General features: G+C 44.9%; 1 protein-coding gene across 1 annotated transcript in view; it reads right to left on the bottom strand.

Moving 5' to 3' along the window:
• AR (androgen receptor) overlaps positions 1 to 15,391 on the bottom strand; it is a 103,181-nt gene extending 87,790 nt beyond the window's left edge. The window contains exon 1 of the mRNA XM_067548315.1: positions 13,614 to 15,391. Within this exon, the coding sequence (XP_067404416.1) occupies positions 13,614 to 14,827 (1,214 nt within the window). The 5' untranslated portion in view covers positions 14,828 to 15,391. The remainder of the gene's footprint in view (positions 1 to 13,613) is intronic.
• Between the last annotated feature and the right edge of the window lie 2,179 nt (positions 15,392 to 17,570).

The raw sequence follows: 17,570 nt of genomic DNA, 5'->3' as shown, positions 1-17,570 counted from the left end.
GCCACCTCCTCATCCTCCCCCCTTCAGCATGCGTTTGTCGGTAATTTTTTTTTTTAGTCTGAGCACCGTCTGAATTTACTGCTGTACTCAGATTACTTTTCCCCTCCAAACAAACCAAAACCACACAACTCTGACAGAAGCTGATTGTAGCAATATTTCATTTCATTTTCAGATTTCTGCCAAGGATAGGTTCAAATTTACAGTGCCTGGGTATCGTTCAGGTTCAATGGCGGGTGTAATGTTTCCCTGAGACACACAGGTCCCGTGAGTTGTAGCTGGCTTGCAAGCTTTTGGGCACAATGTAGGGTGACCAGACGTCCCAGTTTTATAGGGACAGTCCCGATATTCGGAGCTTTGTCTTATATAGGCATCTATTACTGCCCCACCCCCACTCCGTGACCCAATTTTTCACATTTACTGCCTGGTCACCCTAGCACAATGTGATCCATCTGGTGCATGCACATTATACTGGCACCTCTCCGTAGAACCAAACTCTTTGCTAGATATTTCCAGTATTGTTTTCCCAAAGGGGGATAAGGTGCTATGCATTAGCTGAGGTAAATGTTGAGCAACTGAGACCATTTCGGGCCTGGTCACAAACATGGTTTCCCCCCCACATCTACATATAAAAAAGTTGGTAGACACTTTGTCAACCTGAAGAAAACTATTTTTTTCCAAGCAACCATATTTTGGGAATTACTTGGTCAAATGACCCCATTTTGGAACAATAGCCCCATCCCACGCCTCCATGAGGTACACCAAATTTCAAGGCAATCTGATTAACCTTGCAGATTTTAGGGCATTAGAAGAGTTGTCCTCCAAACAGAATGTGACTTTTAACCTTAACTTTAGCAGAAATGGCACTTCATTATAATACTGTGCTCATCACCATGGTACGTGAGCACATGTTATTTGATACATGGGATCACTGGATAACTATGTCCAAGGATGCAACATCTTTAAGGCACAGGGAGTTTGTAACCTTTCTTTTTCTTCAAGAATTATTCAAAAAGACACTGTTAACAGAGCTCAGCCAGTTCCTCTGCGATCCCTGCCCACTTCACTCTGCTTGTTGGCTATTGCATTGTGAAATGTCCCTGTCATAAAAAGGATTTTGTCCAAGTTATTACCCTACAAAAGTCACCATTCCTGTAAGTCATTCCTGCACTGGAGGTCTTATATGGTTCTGATGCTTTCCCAGATATTTTAGCTACCAATCCATGCCAGGCCTGTGGAAAAAGAGGGGGAAGCAATCCAGCCAATGGGGAGACTCAAAAAGGCAGTATCTGACTCTTTGTTGCCACTGTGGTAACACATCAATCCATTGTTATTCCGATCATTTTTCAGTAAGTCACACTCTGAGTCCCCTCTTGACCCCACGGAGTAAGCTGGAGTGAAATACTGCAATTTGATTTGCAATCCAACAATTGCTACTACTGAAAAATGAGAGGCACACACAAGCATGGATGGCACTTCCGCATCAGTCAGATAAGTGCATAGAGACAATATTGTCTGCATCTGTTTCATAATTGTTTATTGGAAATAAATTTCCTATTGAAATGAAAAACAATATATCTGCCCTTCTCGCCTTGCACACTGCCTCTTCAGCGCCATTTGGGAAAAGAAACAACAGAAAAAGGACCAGCATTCATGCAGCAAACCTTTGCTTTGTAGCATTCAGAGCCCAGTGTGTCCCAGGGTAGCTGCAGGGCCATCACATTTAAAGAGATTATTTGAAATAGAAAATTACATTTTATTTGATGGTGAGAGGCTATGGAATCCTTCACCAATTCAGTGGTGGGCCAGGTAAGCATTGATCAAAAGCTATCACTATCTGAGAGCTGCTAGGTGGCCAGCACGAAATGAGTTTACTGCCTCAGTTTAGTTTCAAAAGTGTAGATGTCCACATCGCAAAAACCAGCCTCACAAACTGGCAGCAACTTTGTTGGCAGCTTCAGGAGAAAGGCCGAGGACTGAATAGGACACTGGACTAAACTCCCCTCTCCATTTGAGTTCTTGGTTCTCTCCAAGTCAAAGCTGAGGTGCATTCACAGAGCAATGGGTGCTCGGGGGGGAGATTACACTGCAGCTGCCTGTGCTGTGATGGAGACTTCAGCTTCTTGGACTGTCAATGTGGTCTTTTCAACAGCATCAAACACACTTTACAGTTAAAAAAAAAAGTTTGTGGTAAACTAAACAAACTAGGGAACGATAGGGCTTCATAAACTTTTCAGCTAACTGAATTAATCTTAAGGGCTGCCTCCTTCTTCGGGTACATCTACATTTTAAGCCAGAGGTGTGATTTCCAGCTCAAGGAAACACACCTGCACTAGTTCAGATCGAGCTAGCATGTTAAAAACAGAGGGTAGCCATGGCGGTGCAAGCGGCTGAAGGGGCTAGCTGCCTTGAGTATGATCCCATCCAAGACAGCAGGCATGTGCTCTGGGTGGCTACTTCCTCCGGCCACTGTGGTTACTGTCTATTTTTAGCACACTAGCTCAATCACAGGTAGTGAAGGTATGTCTCTTAAAGCTGGGAATCATACCCCAAGCTCTAAGTGTAGACATACCTTTAGTGTTGCCCTTGTGGGATAAAGTCTTCGTGTCGTAATGCTGCAATGCTGCATCGGTTACAAAATATATTCAGAACTGTTAGCGTTCTTAAAACCTAACTGGCAGAATGTGGGGCAGACTCTGAAAAATCAGCAGAGGTGATAACTCTGTTATGGACTGCACACCACCTTGTAATGTTCTAACATCAAAATTCTCCTTGGGGAAATTTATGACTTGTGTAGAGGTTCTGCACAGGCCTATTAATTATTATTTATTATTTGCACTGCAGTGGCACCTAGGAGCCTCAGTCATGGACTAGGACCCCATTGTGCTCGGTGCTATACAAACACAGAACAAAAAGACAGGCCTTGCCCCCGAAAGCATACCATCTAAACATAAGACAAGAGACAGAGACAACCGGTGGATATGGGGGAGGGGGACAAAAAGAAACAATGAGACAATATAGTAAGTATGGTAGAAAGCAATCTCAGTGGCCTCAGCATCGTCAGGTTTGTACTCATCACTGGAAAGGAGAAGTTTAAGGAGGGATATGAAAGACAATGATGTGACTTTGCGGATGTTTTGGGGGAGTATACATCACTTAAGTGCCACTTAACCCTATAAGTCTTGTGGGAAAGGTCAGCACAGAGGTGAATTACCAATCAAACATTGCAAATATGCATAAGAAGTTAAAGAGTCACACAGCTACTGTAAAGTTCCTTGGGAGCTTTCAGAATGGCTCTAAGGAACAAACAGTTTTCACTGAAGTCGGATTAAAATTTTACAGTGGAACAGTTTGCTATCAGAAAATGCTGATTCAGCAGCATCAAACTATTTTTTTTTTAATTTTGTATTTTTATTACATAAATTACAATAGGAAGCAATCAATTACCAGACCATTGACCAGTTATAAAGCAAATGACACATGCCCAATTAGAGTACCGATTACCAAGGAGCACACCAAGTACCAACTGCCAAACCAATGAGAACAGCAATTACCAACTAGAATAACAGTTACCAATTAGAGTGCCAACTTCAAAACCAATTACCAATTTATAAAGGAAAAGATCATTAAAAATAGAAATGTAAAATTGCTATACATTTTATTATATAATATTATCATTTCTAATATAAAAGGCAGAATGCTTTGACTCTGTTATAATGACGTTTGTATTGTATTGTAAATTATTATATAATATAACACAAAACTTGAGTCGATACATTTGAAACGAAGCATTTCCACCTTGTTGAAATGAAATTATTTTGATCTTATCAAAACAAAATACTTCAGTTAAGTTGACAATGAAATTTAATGAAATTCTGGAATCACATTCTGCAGAAAATTTCAAAATTTTCATTTTTCATTCTGATTCAGAACAATTTTTTTTTTTTCAAAATTTCAGAATTTCCTGCAGAAAGGAAACTCAGTTCCAACCAGCTCTCGTTTTTACTGCCTGTGCTCACCTGAACTAATCGGTTTCAGTGTTTGCTCTCCAGTGCAGCACTAGGTGTAAATAGTATCATTCTCCTAGGTTTACCACAATGCAATTAAGAAGTAAGCCAGAAGCAAAGACTTCCCAAAAGTCTTTCCATCATTACCATAGTAACCACCACCAAATATAAATCATAGAATCATAGAGTTGGAAGGGACCTCAGGAGGTCATCTAGTCCAACTCCCTGCTCAAAGCAGGACTAACCTCAGCTAAATCATCCCAGCCAGGGCTTTGTCAAGCCACAGCTTAAAAACCTCTAAAGATGGAGATTCCACCACCTCCCTAGTGCTTCCACCCCACTCCCATTCCAGTGCTTCACCACCCTCCTAGTGAAAAACTTTTTCCTAATGTCCAACCTAGACCTCCCCGGCCCTGCAACTTGAGACCATTGCTCCTTGTTCTGTCATCTGCCACCACTGAGAACAGCCTAGTTCTATCCTCTCTGGAACCCCCTTTCAGGTAGTTAAAGACTGCTATCAAATCCTCCCTCATTCTTCTCTTCTGTAGACTGAACAAGCCTAGTTCCTTCAGCCTCTCCTCATAAGTCTTGTGCTCCAGCCCCCTAATCATTTTTGTTGCCCTCCGCGGGACTCTCTCTAACTTCTCCACATCCTTGTTGTAGTGGGGGGCCCAAAACTGGACACAATACTCCAAATGCGGCCTCACCAATGCCGAATAGAGGGGAATAATCACTTCCCATGATCTACTGGCAATGCTCCTACTAATGCAGCCCAATATGCTATTAGACTTCTTGGCAACCAGGGCACATTGCTGACTCATATCCACCTTCTTATCCACTGTTACCCCCAGGTCCTTTTCTGCAGAACTGCTGCCTAGCTCGTTGATCCCCAGTCTGTAGCTGTGCATGGGATTCTTCCGTCCTAGGTGCAGGACTCTGCACTTGTCCTTGTTGAACCTCATCAGATTTCTTTTGGCCCAATCCTCCAGTTTGTTTAGGTCCTTCTGTATCTTATCCCTACCTCCCAGGGTATGACATAAAGACTTCAAAATCTGTAGGTATGTTCTCCCCTCCAATTGTGGGTGTGTATAAAAGAATTCAATCTCAGTATTTCTCCCTGTCTCTGTCTATGAGTTGTTTTTCTCCCCTTACCATTCTCTATTGTATTATATAACATAGGAAATTATATGGAATAGGCCCCTATCTTTTGTATCAGGTAACATCAAATATGACACTCCTATCAGATCCTCCCCACTATCAGTGTTGCCAGTGTTACATCCAAGAATGACATGCCTCCTGTGTGAATGTAAAGTGAGCCCCAAAAGCCAATTTAATTGCAGCTGATTACTGTTCCCTTTGCCTTTGATGAGTCGGTGTCATAGTCACAAGAAGGTGTAAGCTCACTGCAGTTGTATGAAAACACATACCTGTCACTAAAACATCTTTTCTTTTGAAGTTTACCAATCTACAAAGTTATAATTTTCTTCTTCTCTGTTACAAAACATAATTTGACTTTATTTAAAATGCATCTTTTGTGATATATCTTCCCTTCTTTCATTGTTCCTACCCTCCCCCAACTATTTAAAAAGAGAATATTAAGGACTCTCTAACCTTCAAACAAAAGCAACAAATCCTTTGCATATTTTCTAACTGGCTGTTCTTAATACCTCCCACCCTGGTAGGAGGTTCCAATGATATGCAAATGAAAATATTATGACAAGACAAAGACTAGCTGAGCTGTACAATACAAAGTGCAGTCCTTAGATTTGTAGTAGAGGAACACCGTATGAATACCATAAGCACAAATCATGACCAGATGTAAAACTGTACAGGTTGGGAATAGCTGTCATAACCAATTTGTTTACCATGATCTATATAAAGGTAATCCAGAACAGAATGCTCATACCCAATACCACTGTAGCTAAAATGGATCAGAGTTCTTAAGTGCTATTATACATTATTTCTCTGATGTCTTCATGAACTCCCAGCCACTGTCTTCTATCCTAACTGCTTTGTGTTTAGAATCAATTTCTTTGAAGGTGTCAGATCTCAAAAATTCAAAGGGTGACTGAGGCTATGTAGCCTTGAATGTTTTTCTGACACACCTGGTGAAAGAGCAAACAGTTGTTTTGTTTTTAATTGTGCCTCTGGATTCTGAGCACAGGAGGAAAGGAGGGTCTAAATTTATGAATGAACTAAGCATATACCTGAATGCTCTACATCACACTGGTTTATATCCTAATTCGTCTACCCTCCCTAACTGTAGATTTCCATACTATCAAATTCAGAAGTACTACATGGAAACCAAAAGAGAAAAAGAAATATTCACCATGGTAACAACTGAAATCAAATGACAAAAAAGTCATATGTTGGAGGGAGGTGGACTGGACCCTGGAAGAAATAAATAAATAAACCCTGGAAGAAAATACTTTTCCTTCGCTCATCACTACAGGCCTGAGAGCCTTTTAATAGCAGAGAAAAAACAAACAAACTATGAATGCAAATACTTCTAGCACAACAACAGTCCTCTTAGTTCCAACACCACCCTTCTCTGAACATTGTGAACAAGTTTATAAATAGAAGAGGAATCAAATGATTTACTTTATTAATTTTTATGAGTCCTACTGCGGTAGCAACATAGGGACACTATCCTGCAAGGTTCTGAGTATCTCCTTCAAGGTACTTAGAACCAGGCTGCTTGCAGAATAAGGAGGTTAAATGCCTGAATTGAAATTTTATATGTACACTGGCTATAAATCACAGGAGCCATCCTCAAGAAGTGGCAGCACGAAAACTGCTGCTACTTTATAACAGCTGCCAACTGAATTTAGGAGACCCAATGTTAAAAAGTACAAACTAATCTAAATTAACAACCAAAACCAGAACAAAACAAAATAAACATATCCAAAACACAGAATAAAACAAACATACAAAACACAATTAACTCAAAGCAACCAGCCCAGCAGGGAACCAAGCAGACAACCAGCCTTGCAGGATACACTGTAACCCATCAAACACAAACGCTGAGAGACCAGGCACAGGAATAAGCAGTCTCGCTACCAGCCAGAGTCCAACAGCAAGAGTCTACCGGTCAGGCCCCATGATCATGATGAGCTATGGTAAAAAGTTATTCTAAAAGCATTAGGTTTAAATGAGACCTTTAAAGTGTCATCTAGTCTAATCCCCTACCCTACGTGGTGACCAGATTGATTTCATAATCCATTAACTCATCCCTGATAGACGAGATGAGTGTCTGGCCAGTGACATGCCAATTTACATGTAAAATGACTAAATAGTTCTTTAAATATACAACAGAGGCTGTGATCTACACCTTCCATCCTGTGTTCAAAAAACTCTTTTCATGACTGTTACTAAAGAACACATGAAAGCCCCTTTCTAATTATTACTACATGCCAAGGAAAACTCTGTTCAGAGCCAGCATCAACCGCATACCAAGGCTGATGATTTTTCTTTTTTTGCGTTTACTCAGTTTGCAAGCACAGTGCCTCAGGCACTAGGGACGGAAGGGACTTGTCCAGGACCTCAGAGATCCTTTGCCCAGGATCCAGTCTTGGCTGGATTTAGGATTGCTGTAATTTTGCAGGGGCAAAGAGAATGTTAATCTGGCAGCTCAGAGCATAAGGCTTGGCTGAAGAAAGCCTCGGCAGAGTGTTGCCATAAACATTGCAGAGCTACAAGCTTTGAACTAAGGGCCTGATCCAGTGTCCACCGAAGTCAATGAGAGTTTTTCCAGTAGCTCAAGTGAGCTTTGAATCAGGCTCAAAGTGCTAGACACAACAACAACAACAATCTGCCCAAGTATTATTCTACCTGAAAATGGGCCAAATAACTCTACTGAGGTTAATGAATGAATGACAGCAGGCATGAATGTGGCCCGATCTAATCAACATATCAACTACCAAAAGTTGCCCTTTGGTAGCTCACTGGCCTATTATGCTGTAAAATGATTTGTTCAGCTATCCTTTGTTACATTTTTAAAGAAGCAAACTATTGGCAGAAAATAACAGACCCTGCAGAACTAAATAAGCATCATTTTCAAAGCAAATCCATGGAAACCATCATTATCAGTAATGACTTTCCTTCGGCCTCCCAATCTCCTCCTTTAAATAACACCAAAAAATAAAATATATTTTTTTTTTTTTAAATCTATTTAGTGCTCACCACAGCAATCTGTTCAGAGTGCTTGCCAGAGCCAGGGATAATGCAGGTAGGCCCTGGGCAAGCTTCGTCTTATCCAAAAGCTATGTCAGTGGTATAAATCCTGATAAGCATCCCTTTATTTAAGCCCTCAGAGGCCTAATCTAAGCAGTAACTGATAATGGTGCAAAACTGGTTCTGTGATGTGCAAAGGTGCATAAACTCCACTTCTGAACCATGCTGGGACCATTAAACTCATTGGCCCAGGGCTTCACCTCAGAAGTCTAAATACCTTCGAGAATCTTCTAGGCCAAGGACTAGATGGGCTGTCACTAGTGGCCCAGGCACAAGAGAACGCCAGGCTCAATCTTCAGAAGTGTTTGAGAAAATTTTGCAAACCTGTAATACTGTATTTTTAAAGCTATAGAAACATCCAAGAACTCAGATCTATTAGCAAATAATCAGGTAGATGTCACTGAATACACTTCTGTGTTCTTAAAGTAAATGAAGAGTGGAAATTAAGGGCTGAATTCTTTAACAGCTTAAAAACTGTATTTTTTTCTTAAGCAAAACTGTCTTTGAAGTCTATTGATCTCCTGTCTAACAAAACACTAAGCAAGGATCTCTGGATTTGTCCCCCAATGTGTAATTAAATAAACCAGATGCTTCAGCAGTACTGCAGGGTGATGGCCCACTTTCTTACTGAGACAAATATGCTGGGGCTGCCTACGTGTAGATGAGGGCAGAATCTGGCACATAGTTTTTAAACAAAAAGAGAATGGTTAGAAAAAGTGGTGAAGATGGATCCTTTTTTCTGTAAGTAGACAGAGAATTTAGCACATCCGTGATTTCCACAGTTACTTGGAATTCATTGTACCTTACATCTCTTTTTAGTAACCGTGGACTTTGAGAGCATATAAGAAAGCTGGCCAGAATGGCAGGTTTCAGAAACAACATTCTTGCATGCGCCACTTCTCTTCAAAAGAAATATTTACATAATATTACCATTTGCCTGAGCAGAAAGGTCATATTAGAAACACAGGGGCTGGTCATGCTCCCATGAAAGTTGATAGGAATGTTGCTACTGAACAGGTGCAGGATTGGGCTCCTTGAATTCTAAAATAACCTTCCTTCAGTTTCATACACACAGAGTGGAATACTGATTACTGTTAACGTAAAAGAGATTAGGAGCGGGGAAAAACCGTTTGGCTCCATATGCTTGCTTCTTTTTTGGTTGATTTGACTAACACCTCTCTGATTTTATTACCAAATACCTCAATCTCCTCCACCGCTAACGATCATTATTATTATAATTATTTACCATTTGTACTACAATAGCACCCGCAGGTTCCAAGTAAAATTGTGGTCCCATTATGCTAGATAGTAAGAGAGTCTCAACCCTGAACAGATTGCAATTTAATTTAAAACAGGATGTGACAAGTGGGTGTAACTCACAAACAAATGGATGGCATAAGATAAAGGAGTAAAGTGATAGTGAAAGGAAATGTGGTTACAAAGACTACCTATATGCACTCCTAGATGTTTCTGAATCAATTATCCCTTCAATTTACTGATAGTCTTTGTTTCCATCACCTGACTAGTGAGTAATTTCTAGGAGTTTATTATTTTTATGTAAAATAAATCTGCCCAAATCCCTTACTTATTCTTAGTTTTTAATGTTCAGGTCATATCTTTTGGTTTGTGAACTTTCTGTCCGGCTAACATTTTGTATAGAGATCCTTTTCCTAATTTTGAAAACCTCTATTGTTACTTCAAATACTGTAAATAATTCCTCAGTAAATGAAACATCAAATTGAGAAAAAACTAATCCACAGAATAACAACGTTTTAAATGAATTCACCACTTATGAGTAAATGATGCTGGAGCAATTAAGTGTGTCATATGAAAAGCCTCAATAGCAATCCAATTGTGTTAATACTTTTTGTTTCACCTTTTAAATGTTTAAGTAAATGTAATGTACTACTGTGAGGCCAGCAGACTGAAATATTCTTGTCTACGGTAAATGATACAGCATAGGCAGCATTAATTTCAACCTAGAGGGACCAATCCCTCCGAGCGAGAATACAATAGCTCACCTCTCTTGCCCACCTACTCCTTGACTTGTCCCTGGAGACAGCCAACAAGGGGGGCAAATGGTGATGTCTTTTATAGTATGGACATCCCAGCATCACTATCAGGAACCAACTCACTTCACAGAAGCAACTGAGCAGCCATCAGCTAGTAACATTCAGTGTACTAGATTCAAAACAATGACATGATGACGCACAGGAGAAAGACCCTGTATCCCCTGTATCCTGTATCCCTGTATCAGAAATCTCTTTAAACCCTCTGAGTTGTCCCAGATGTTTTAAAGCTGAAATAACCTATTTTGGTACCAAAAATAAAATAAATTGAAAAGCATGACACAGACACGATATAACAGAAATAAAATGGTAACATGCTAAGAAACAAAGGGAAAATGTGCTGATGTTTTAACACCATGTACGCAAAAAAAGGGGGCAAAATAAAAATTATTCAAAATTTAAAAATCAAGTCACAAATCCAAAAGAGCACTGCGGACAAGAAGAGAGAAGCAGACCAGTAACAGTGGAGTGAATGAAGGTCCAGCGTAACAGCACAAGGCAGGATGGTTTGGGGGGAAGAGGGCTGATAGCAAAGAATTCTAAAACGCTGATTACTTCTCCTTTCAGTCCACCTCAACACCTACCAATGATGACAGCATGAACGCAGGAGGATCTGGAGCTCTAACCAGGTTCTCAAAATGGATGACTATTTCTCCTTGGGTCTGCAGAACAAAAGGGAGCACATTAGCTGAGCCCCTCACCTAGCACCAGAGAGAGAGCTAGGAGAATATCTTGCCCTGACCTCAGGGTAAAGGAAGAAGCTCCCTGTGCAACCCATCCTACAGAACTCTGTGCAACACCAGGCAAGTTGCTAACCTAATTAGCTAATGAATGAACCTTGCATTGGAAAAGTAAAGTGCTATAGAAGTGCCAAGCATGATAATTACAGAGAAACTCGCTCACTGGAGGGAACGGAAGGAAAGAATGTTCATACAAAACCGCTGTAGCTCCTGGGACTCTCTGCCATCACTTGGATTATTGTCTAAGAAACTGGTGCATAAATCACAGACTCTGTCACAACACTGATTGTTCATTCATCCGTTATTTGTTCATATCCAGAAGTAAATTAAAAGCAACTGCACACTGCAATCAATGGGCAGTAAGTTGTAAGGGTAATAGAGAATCTTATCTAGATAATAAATAAACTTGGCAGGGATTGAACTGTACAATATTAGCAGCGCCACACAGGAACTTTATTCCTCTTTACTTAAACATGATTAAATTAAAACCAAGTACAAAGTGTCATTCACTGTCAGATTGCAATTTAAATAATGACACACACTATATAGTTCAAAGAAATACCACCCAAAGTAATTGCATTTTGAAAAACCCTGTACTGTACGCAGACCCAATCCTACATACTTTCACGTCACTATTCTTTATTCATGTGTGTGATTATGCCGTGAGCAAGGACCACACACGTGAATAAGATGTCTGCGGGACTGGGCCCCATGACTTCAAAGTCATGCCATCCACTGACAGAAGATATGACAAGTAAAAATTTAAGGCCCTCATTCAGCTTCAATTACCTTCCATTGACTCCAGTGGGGACTGTGCCAGCTCCCAAAAAATACTCTGTACTTAACTCTGGACCCATTGGCCCGACCTGTGCAAGTCAGACTCACTGTAACACTCCCTTGCTTTTCCCCTTTTTTGTCATATCCTTATTTTTTATTTAGAACATTTTATACGTAGCACTCAGGATAGCTGCTGTATTGCTCAAGAAAATGAAGGTGTCTTTTATCAACAAAATAGGTACTGCACAAGCAGAGACAAGTAGGCTCTGCTGCACTAGGCTGATCTGAAAGGGTTACCTACCTGCTTGACTTGCCCGTTTGAATCTTTGGCCTGCTCACTGTTGAGAATGTTAACAAAGGTGCCAGCTGGGATGTGGAAACTTGTCAGTTAGTACCCAGACTGAGATTACCAATTCACTTTACACACTGTATTTAACACTAAGTGACCACAGCTAGATTTGAACGAGCCATCCAGATGTAAAAATACAGCACAGCCCATTAGTAATCCTTCTGCCTTCCAGGCACCATTGGCTTATATCCTTAATTGGAGTGATTATGTCAGGTACTTAATTTTTTTGCCATTACTAACAGTGCAGTGAGGAGCCAATTGTTTCAGTGTTATTTTTACCTAGTTTATTCAGAGTGTGTTTACTTCCTACTTTGGGCTGATTTAACACATCTAGTGAAGAACCTGGGGAAATTACTCTCAGTGAATTCCTTCTTGTAAAATATATAAAAACTTCCTTCAGATTTATTTTGTTTGTTTGAAGAGGATACCCATGTTACTGCTAAATATTTACAAAGTACTCTAGCATGCAATCTTAGATATTGCTCCTCTAACTGCATTTAAAAACACAGATTTTAAATCTAAAAGGAATATTTTTATTAGAGCAAATTCACTTAGTTTAATTTCTACCAGTACTGTTATCAGTCTCTGGTTCTACTCACAAAGAAGACTAGTGCTCAGAGAATTTTTTTTTAATCTGAAATTCAATAAGGGTCTGTACTAAAAATGTATTGACATGAGTGCCATGTGCTTACAGCCTGTTAGTGCTCTGGAAACAGATACCTAACTAATTTAAATGTAAGTAATAAAAGAAGTATGGATGGTTATATCATCTTATGGTATCGTGAGTTTTAGAACAGCAATGCAGACACAATCTCACCTAATGAGTTGCACAAGAAGCAGTGCTATAGTATTGGTCAGAGAAAACAAAAACAAAACCATAAAACTATTACTCCATTTAGGCAATCCAGTCAAACTGTATTGAGATTATGAGTTGTTATGATCTAGAGTAAGCAATGAATGCAACCCATCACCTTTTAAAGGGCAACCCCCTTCCATATATTTTGTACTTGATTAGCTGAATCTACTTCATAAGTCAGACTGAAATGTGTGTAGCCCTCTCTCCCAAGAACTTGGTCTGGGCTTTTTAGAGGGAATCTGCACTTCACAAATGCCGGGAGAAAAATGTCCACTAACTTTTATAAGTAACTTCTTGCTTAAATAGCCAGGGCATCTAGCGTATTCTATGCACCTGCATGGTGTCTATTCCCAAAACAGCGCCGTTAGGACAGTCTGATCGCTGATCTGACAGTAACCGATATTCCCTGGGGTTTAGCATTGGCTTCCGATGCACAAGTTAGTTGTGCTCGAGTGACTTTTCCGGAAAGATGCTACCAGGACAGGGGCCAGGGCAGGGGGTATTAAACCAAGCAGGCGTTTGTGGGTTGGTAACGACCTCGGAGAAGGGTCAGGTCGGTTTCTGCACATGCCGGTGAGTACTTACCGCATTTCCCCAAAGGCCCCCCCGTAGCCCTCCATCCAAGGGGTGAGCTCGCTCTTGATACAACCCGAGGCAGCAGCGTAGGGCATCCTGCCCACCATCCCTCCTGGGTACCACACGTCGGATGAGAAGTCGCTTCCTTCTTGCCCCGGTGGCCCCTGGCTTCGTCCGTAGCCGAAAGGGCCGACAGCCGGCTCTGCACACGGGCCGTAGAGCTGCCCCTCCTCTGTGAAAAACGAATGCCAGGCTGGGGCCGAAGCCGTGCAATGGGACGCCAGGCCGGCCATTTCCCCCCCGTACCTGCACTGGGCAGCCCAGGCGCTGCCGGGCCCGTAGTCCAGGGGGTTCTCCAGCTTGATGCGGGCGTGGGGGGCGAGCGCCAGCTGGAAGTTGTAGTAATCGCGGCCCTGGAAAGCCGCGGGCTCCTCCAGGCCCGGGGAGCCCTTATACAGGGACAGGCTGTGGGGCACGTCTGGGGCCAGGGGGTTCTCGCCTGGCCCGAGGCCACTGCCCGCGGCCGAGTGCCCTTTGAAGGAAGCCGGACCGGTGCCCGGTTCTTCTAGGAGCCCAGCCCCCGCCGGATTCTTGCAATCCCCGAGCTGGGCGCCGCGGGAGTGTCCTGCGGGCAGGGCGAACATGCAATCTTCCCGGGGCAGGAGCTCGCCGGGCGCCTCCAGCGCCTCCACCCCCAGCCCCATGGAGGCGGACACGGCTTTGCACAGCTCCTTGGCGCTGTCCCCCAGAAAGTCCTCCTTGGCCCCAGCCGCCTCCCTGCGGCTGCCCCTGGCCTGGGTCTCCGGCTGCAGGAGCTGCAGGGCGCTGGTTTCGCCCAGGATGTCTTTGAGGTCCCCAGAACAGCCCTGGAAAGGGGAGCCCATCAGGGCCGAGGAGGAGGGGGTGACAGCAGGGTCCCCGTTCTCAGGCTGCAGCCCCTTGGCCGCCGGGCCGCAGTGGCCCTGGGGATGCGCCTCCAGGGCCAGGTAGGCGGGGGAGCCCGACTGCTGCTGCCGGGGGCTCTGCTGGTGCAGGCGGGCACCGGGTTGGCATTGGGCGGAGGAGGAAGGTTGCGGGCTGGTGCCCGGCTCCTCTCTGGGCCCGCCGGCGGCGGGGCTGTGGAACACCTCGCGGACGCTCTGGAACAGGTTCTGGAACGCTCCCCGGAACGTCTTGCCCGCCGGCCGGGCATAGACGCTGCCAAGCCCAACTTGCACCTCCATCCCCGCGGGGGGAGCCCGCCGTGCAGTCCGCCTGGAAGGCTGCGATCGAGGCCGAGCAGCAGCGCGTCCGAGCGCAGCACGAGCCGGTGGCGGTCCTGTCCGCGGGTGCAGCTCACTGGCTCGGCTCGGGTCTAGGACGGGCTTTGCCCGGCGGATCCCATCCTCTCCTGGGAGGGCAAGGGGCCGTGCGCTCCGGCCAAGCGACACGGGCAAGTCGCGGGTGGGGAGGGAAACCTTGGCACTAGCAGGTGCAGCCTGGATTGGACCCTCCCGACTGCTGGAGCCGCGGCTGCTCTTTACTCTTTTGATCTGTGGCCTGGCGAGAGGCAGGAGAGCAGGGGTGGGGGTTGAGCTGGGGAGACCGCCCCACGCCGCAGAGCAGGTCCCGGGGCTTTGCAATGATTAATCCGGTAACTTTTAGCAGGGAGGAGCGCGCGCGCGGCGCTTTTTCCAAAAGGCTGCTGCAGTTGACGTCTCTCTCGCAGCCAAAGGGAGGGAACGCGGCTGAGCAAACAGGGTGACCTGAGGTTAAAGCCAGCAGCGACCAAACACACACACACACACACACACGCACAGCCCGCCGCAGCTCCGGTCCCTTGACTCTCTTCCCCCGAAGTCTGCGGGCGCCCCTTAGCGCTCAGCCGGATCACAGGCCAGGAAACCGTGTCACGGCTGCAAAATATTTACCCGGCGTCCCAGCCTCCTCCCAGAGAGGCGGCGGGCGGCGGCGGGGAGGGGTGCAGCTGGGTGGGGGCGGCAAGTTCGGAGAAGTTGTCACGAGCCAGCGCCACTAGAAGCCGGAGCCCAGATCGCCCGGTCTTCAAGGGGCCGCGGCCGAGCCAGGTCTCCGCTCCGCTCTGCCCGCAGCAGAGAGTGAAGCAACAAGTGCCGGGGGGAGGGAGAGTCTGTTCCGCAGCAAGCCCTTCCAGCAGCCTCTGCGCTCGGCGGTTGGCTCCCGGCGCTGTTTGCTGCAACTTCGGAGGGTTTCTCTGCGCCCCATAGCCGAGCTGCTACTCTGCCCCGCCGGGCCACGCTGCCCCTGCAGATCCTTTCCCCCCCCCCCCCCCGGGTCTAGTTGAGCGCCGGGGGGAGTCGGAGCGATCCGCTGCGAGGGCGGGGGCACTGGACCGGCGGTGGGACTCTCGAATCCGCGCCGTGGCTCTCTGGGTCTCTGGCTCGTCGGCCAGCAGAGCCGGCGGGAAGGGAGCGGGGTGGGCAGGGAGGTCCGAGCTGAAGAGAAGCGGCAGAAGCGTCAGTCAAAAGAGGCGCGGAATAAAATCCTTCACGGTCAGGCAGCGATACTTTACCATGTTGGTACGTCCGTGTGCCATGCACATGCATGTGCCGGGTGAGGCACGCACACACCAGCAGGACCCATGCGTTGCACACACGCCGCCTCGATCATGTGTGTAAATCATTCGTGCACAGGGAGGGCACGTTCCTTGCACAAAGCACACGCATGTGGCGGAGCGCCTGTGCTGGGTACGAGGGGGCATGAAAGCACAGTGCATTTGTGCGTGTGTGCATCTCTAAACAGCCACGTACACGGAGATGCGCGCACACATAGACACCGATACCTATGAACCCACGTTTACATCGCCTCGCAGATTTGCGTCTGCATTATATTGACTCTTGCAGTCATCATGCACAATTACGTGTAAAACACAAATGCAGCTTCCACGCTTCCTAACATCTAGACAAATGCATTCTCCACGCTGCACGCCCAATTCCCCTGCCAGCAGTGTATCAGGAAACGTATAAGAAGGAGAAGGGGCCTTTTTTTCCAGGCCTGGGGCAGAATAAGCGTGTACAGCGGAGTGCAAGCTCTGCAGCAAATCCTCATCCTCACCCTGATATACTTTGCATCCCCACAGTGGATTAGCTCCTTTTCTCTCATCTGCCTGACCTCATCCCTTAAGGTAATAATTAGCAGAGCTGGATGGAAAGGCGGGGGCAATGTTCTGAAAATCCTCGTTTTCCTTTCTCACTGAAGATTTGCTTTCATTGACATTTCCCCATCAGACTTAATAAGCAGGCTGCCTTCCTACCCAAAGAATCTACACATACTTCAGTTTACAGCTAAGCAAATCGAGTATCTAATCGATATCGAGTTACAAAAGAGTTTGCTTCTGGCTCTTCTCCACAGTCTTGGCATCATCTGAAAATTGTAGCGATACCTTGGTCCAGACAATAAGTGTGTCTCGTTTATAGTCCACTGCTCTGTACATGTGCGTTCTGTCCGTGTGGCTCTGTCTCTCTCACGCGTACACAAGCGAAGCCAATAACCACCATTTGTGTGGGTCCCACAACAAAGGGTCTCCCAATCCACGGTTCACCCAGTAGCTTCTGGTTTCCTTGCACCATCCCCACGTTTTGCATATCCCTGATGACGTGATAACTGAAAAGTGTTTAATGAAACTGAGCGAAAAGGGTCAAGTTAATTTTAACTCCTTCAGAGATACAGGGAGTGACGGTACATGCCAAATGGAAGGGAGGAAAGTAGAGTCGGTCAGGAAAGAAGCATGTTCGGATTTTTAAAAGCATATTTACAAGCAATGGACAATAACTATAAAATAGATACGGATAAAAGTTGGCGTTGTTCTTCATACGCCTTCAGTGGGTCTCTCTACGACACACATGCAACAGAGCTTCCCTTGCCGCACTGGGTGTTCACACAGAGCCATAGCACAGGGGGGTTTAAATACATACCCTGCTCTGCTTTTATACCCTTCGGTCAGAAAGT

The sequence above is a fragment of the Emydura macquarii genome, unplaced genomic scaffold (genome assembly GCF_026122565.2).
Source record: "Emydura macquarii macquarii isolate MOO-44397 ecotype Brisbane River unplaced genomic scaffold, CSIRO-AGI_Emac_v2 contig_1253, whole genome shotgun sequence".
In the NCBI taxonomy this organism is placed as follows: domain Eukaryota; kingdom Metazoa; phylum Chordata; order Testudines; family Chelidae; genus Emydura; species Emydura macquarii.
This window is presented reverse-complemented; position numbering and strand designations above follow the sequence as displayed.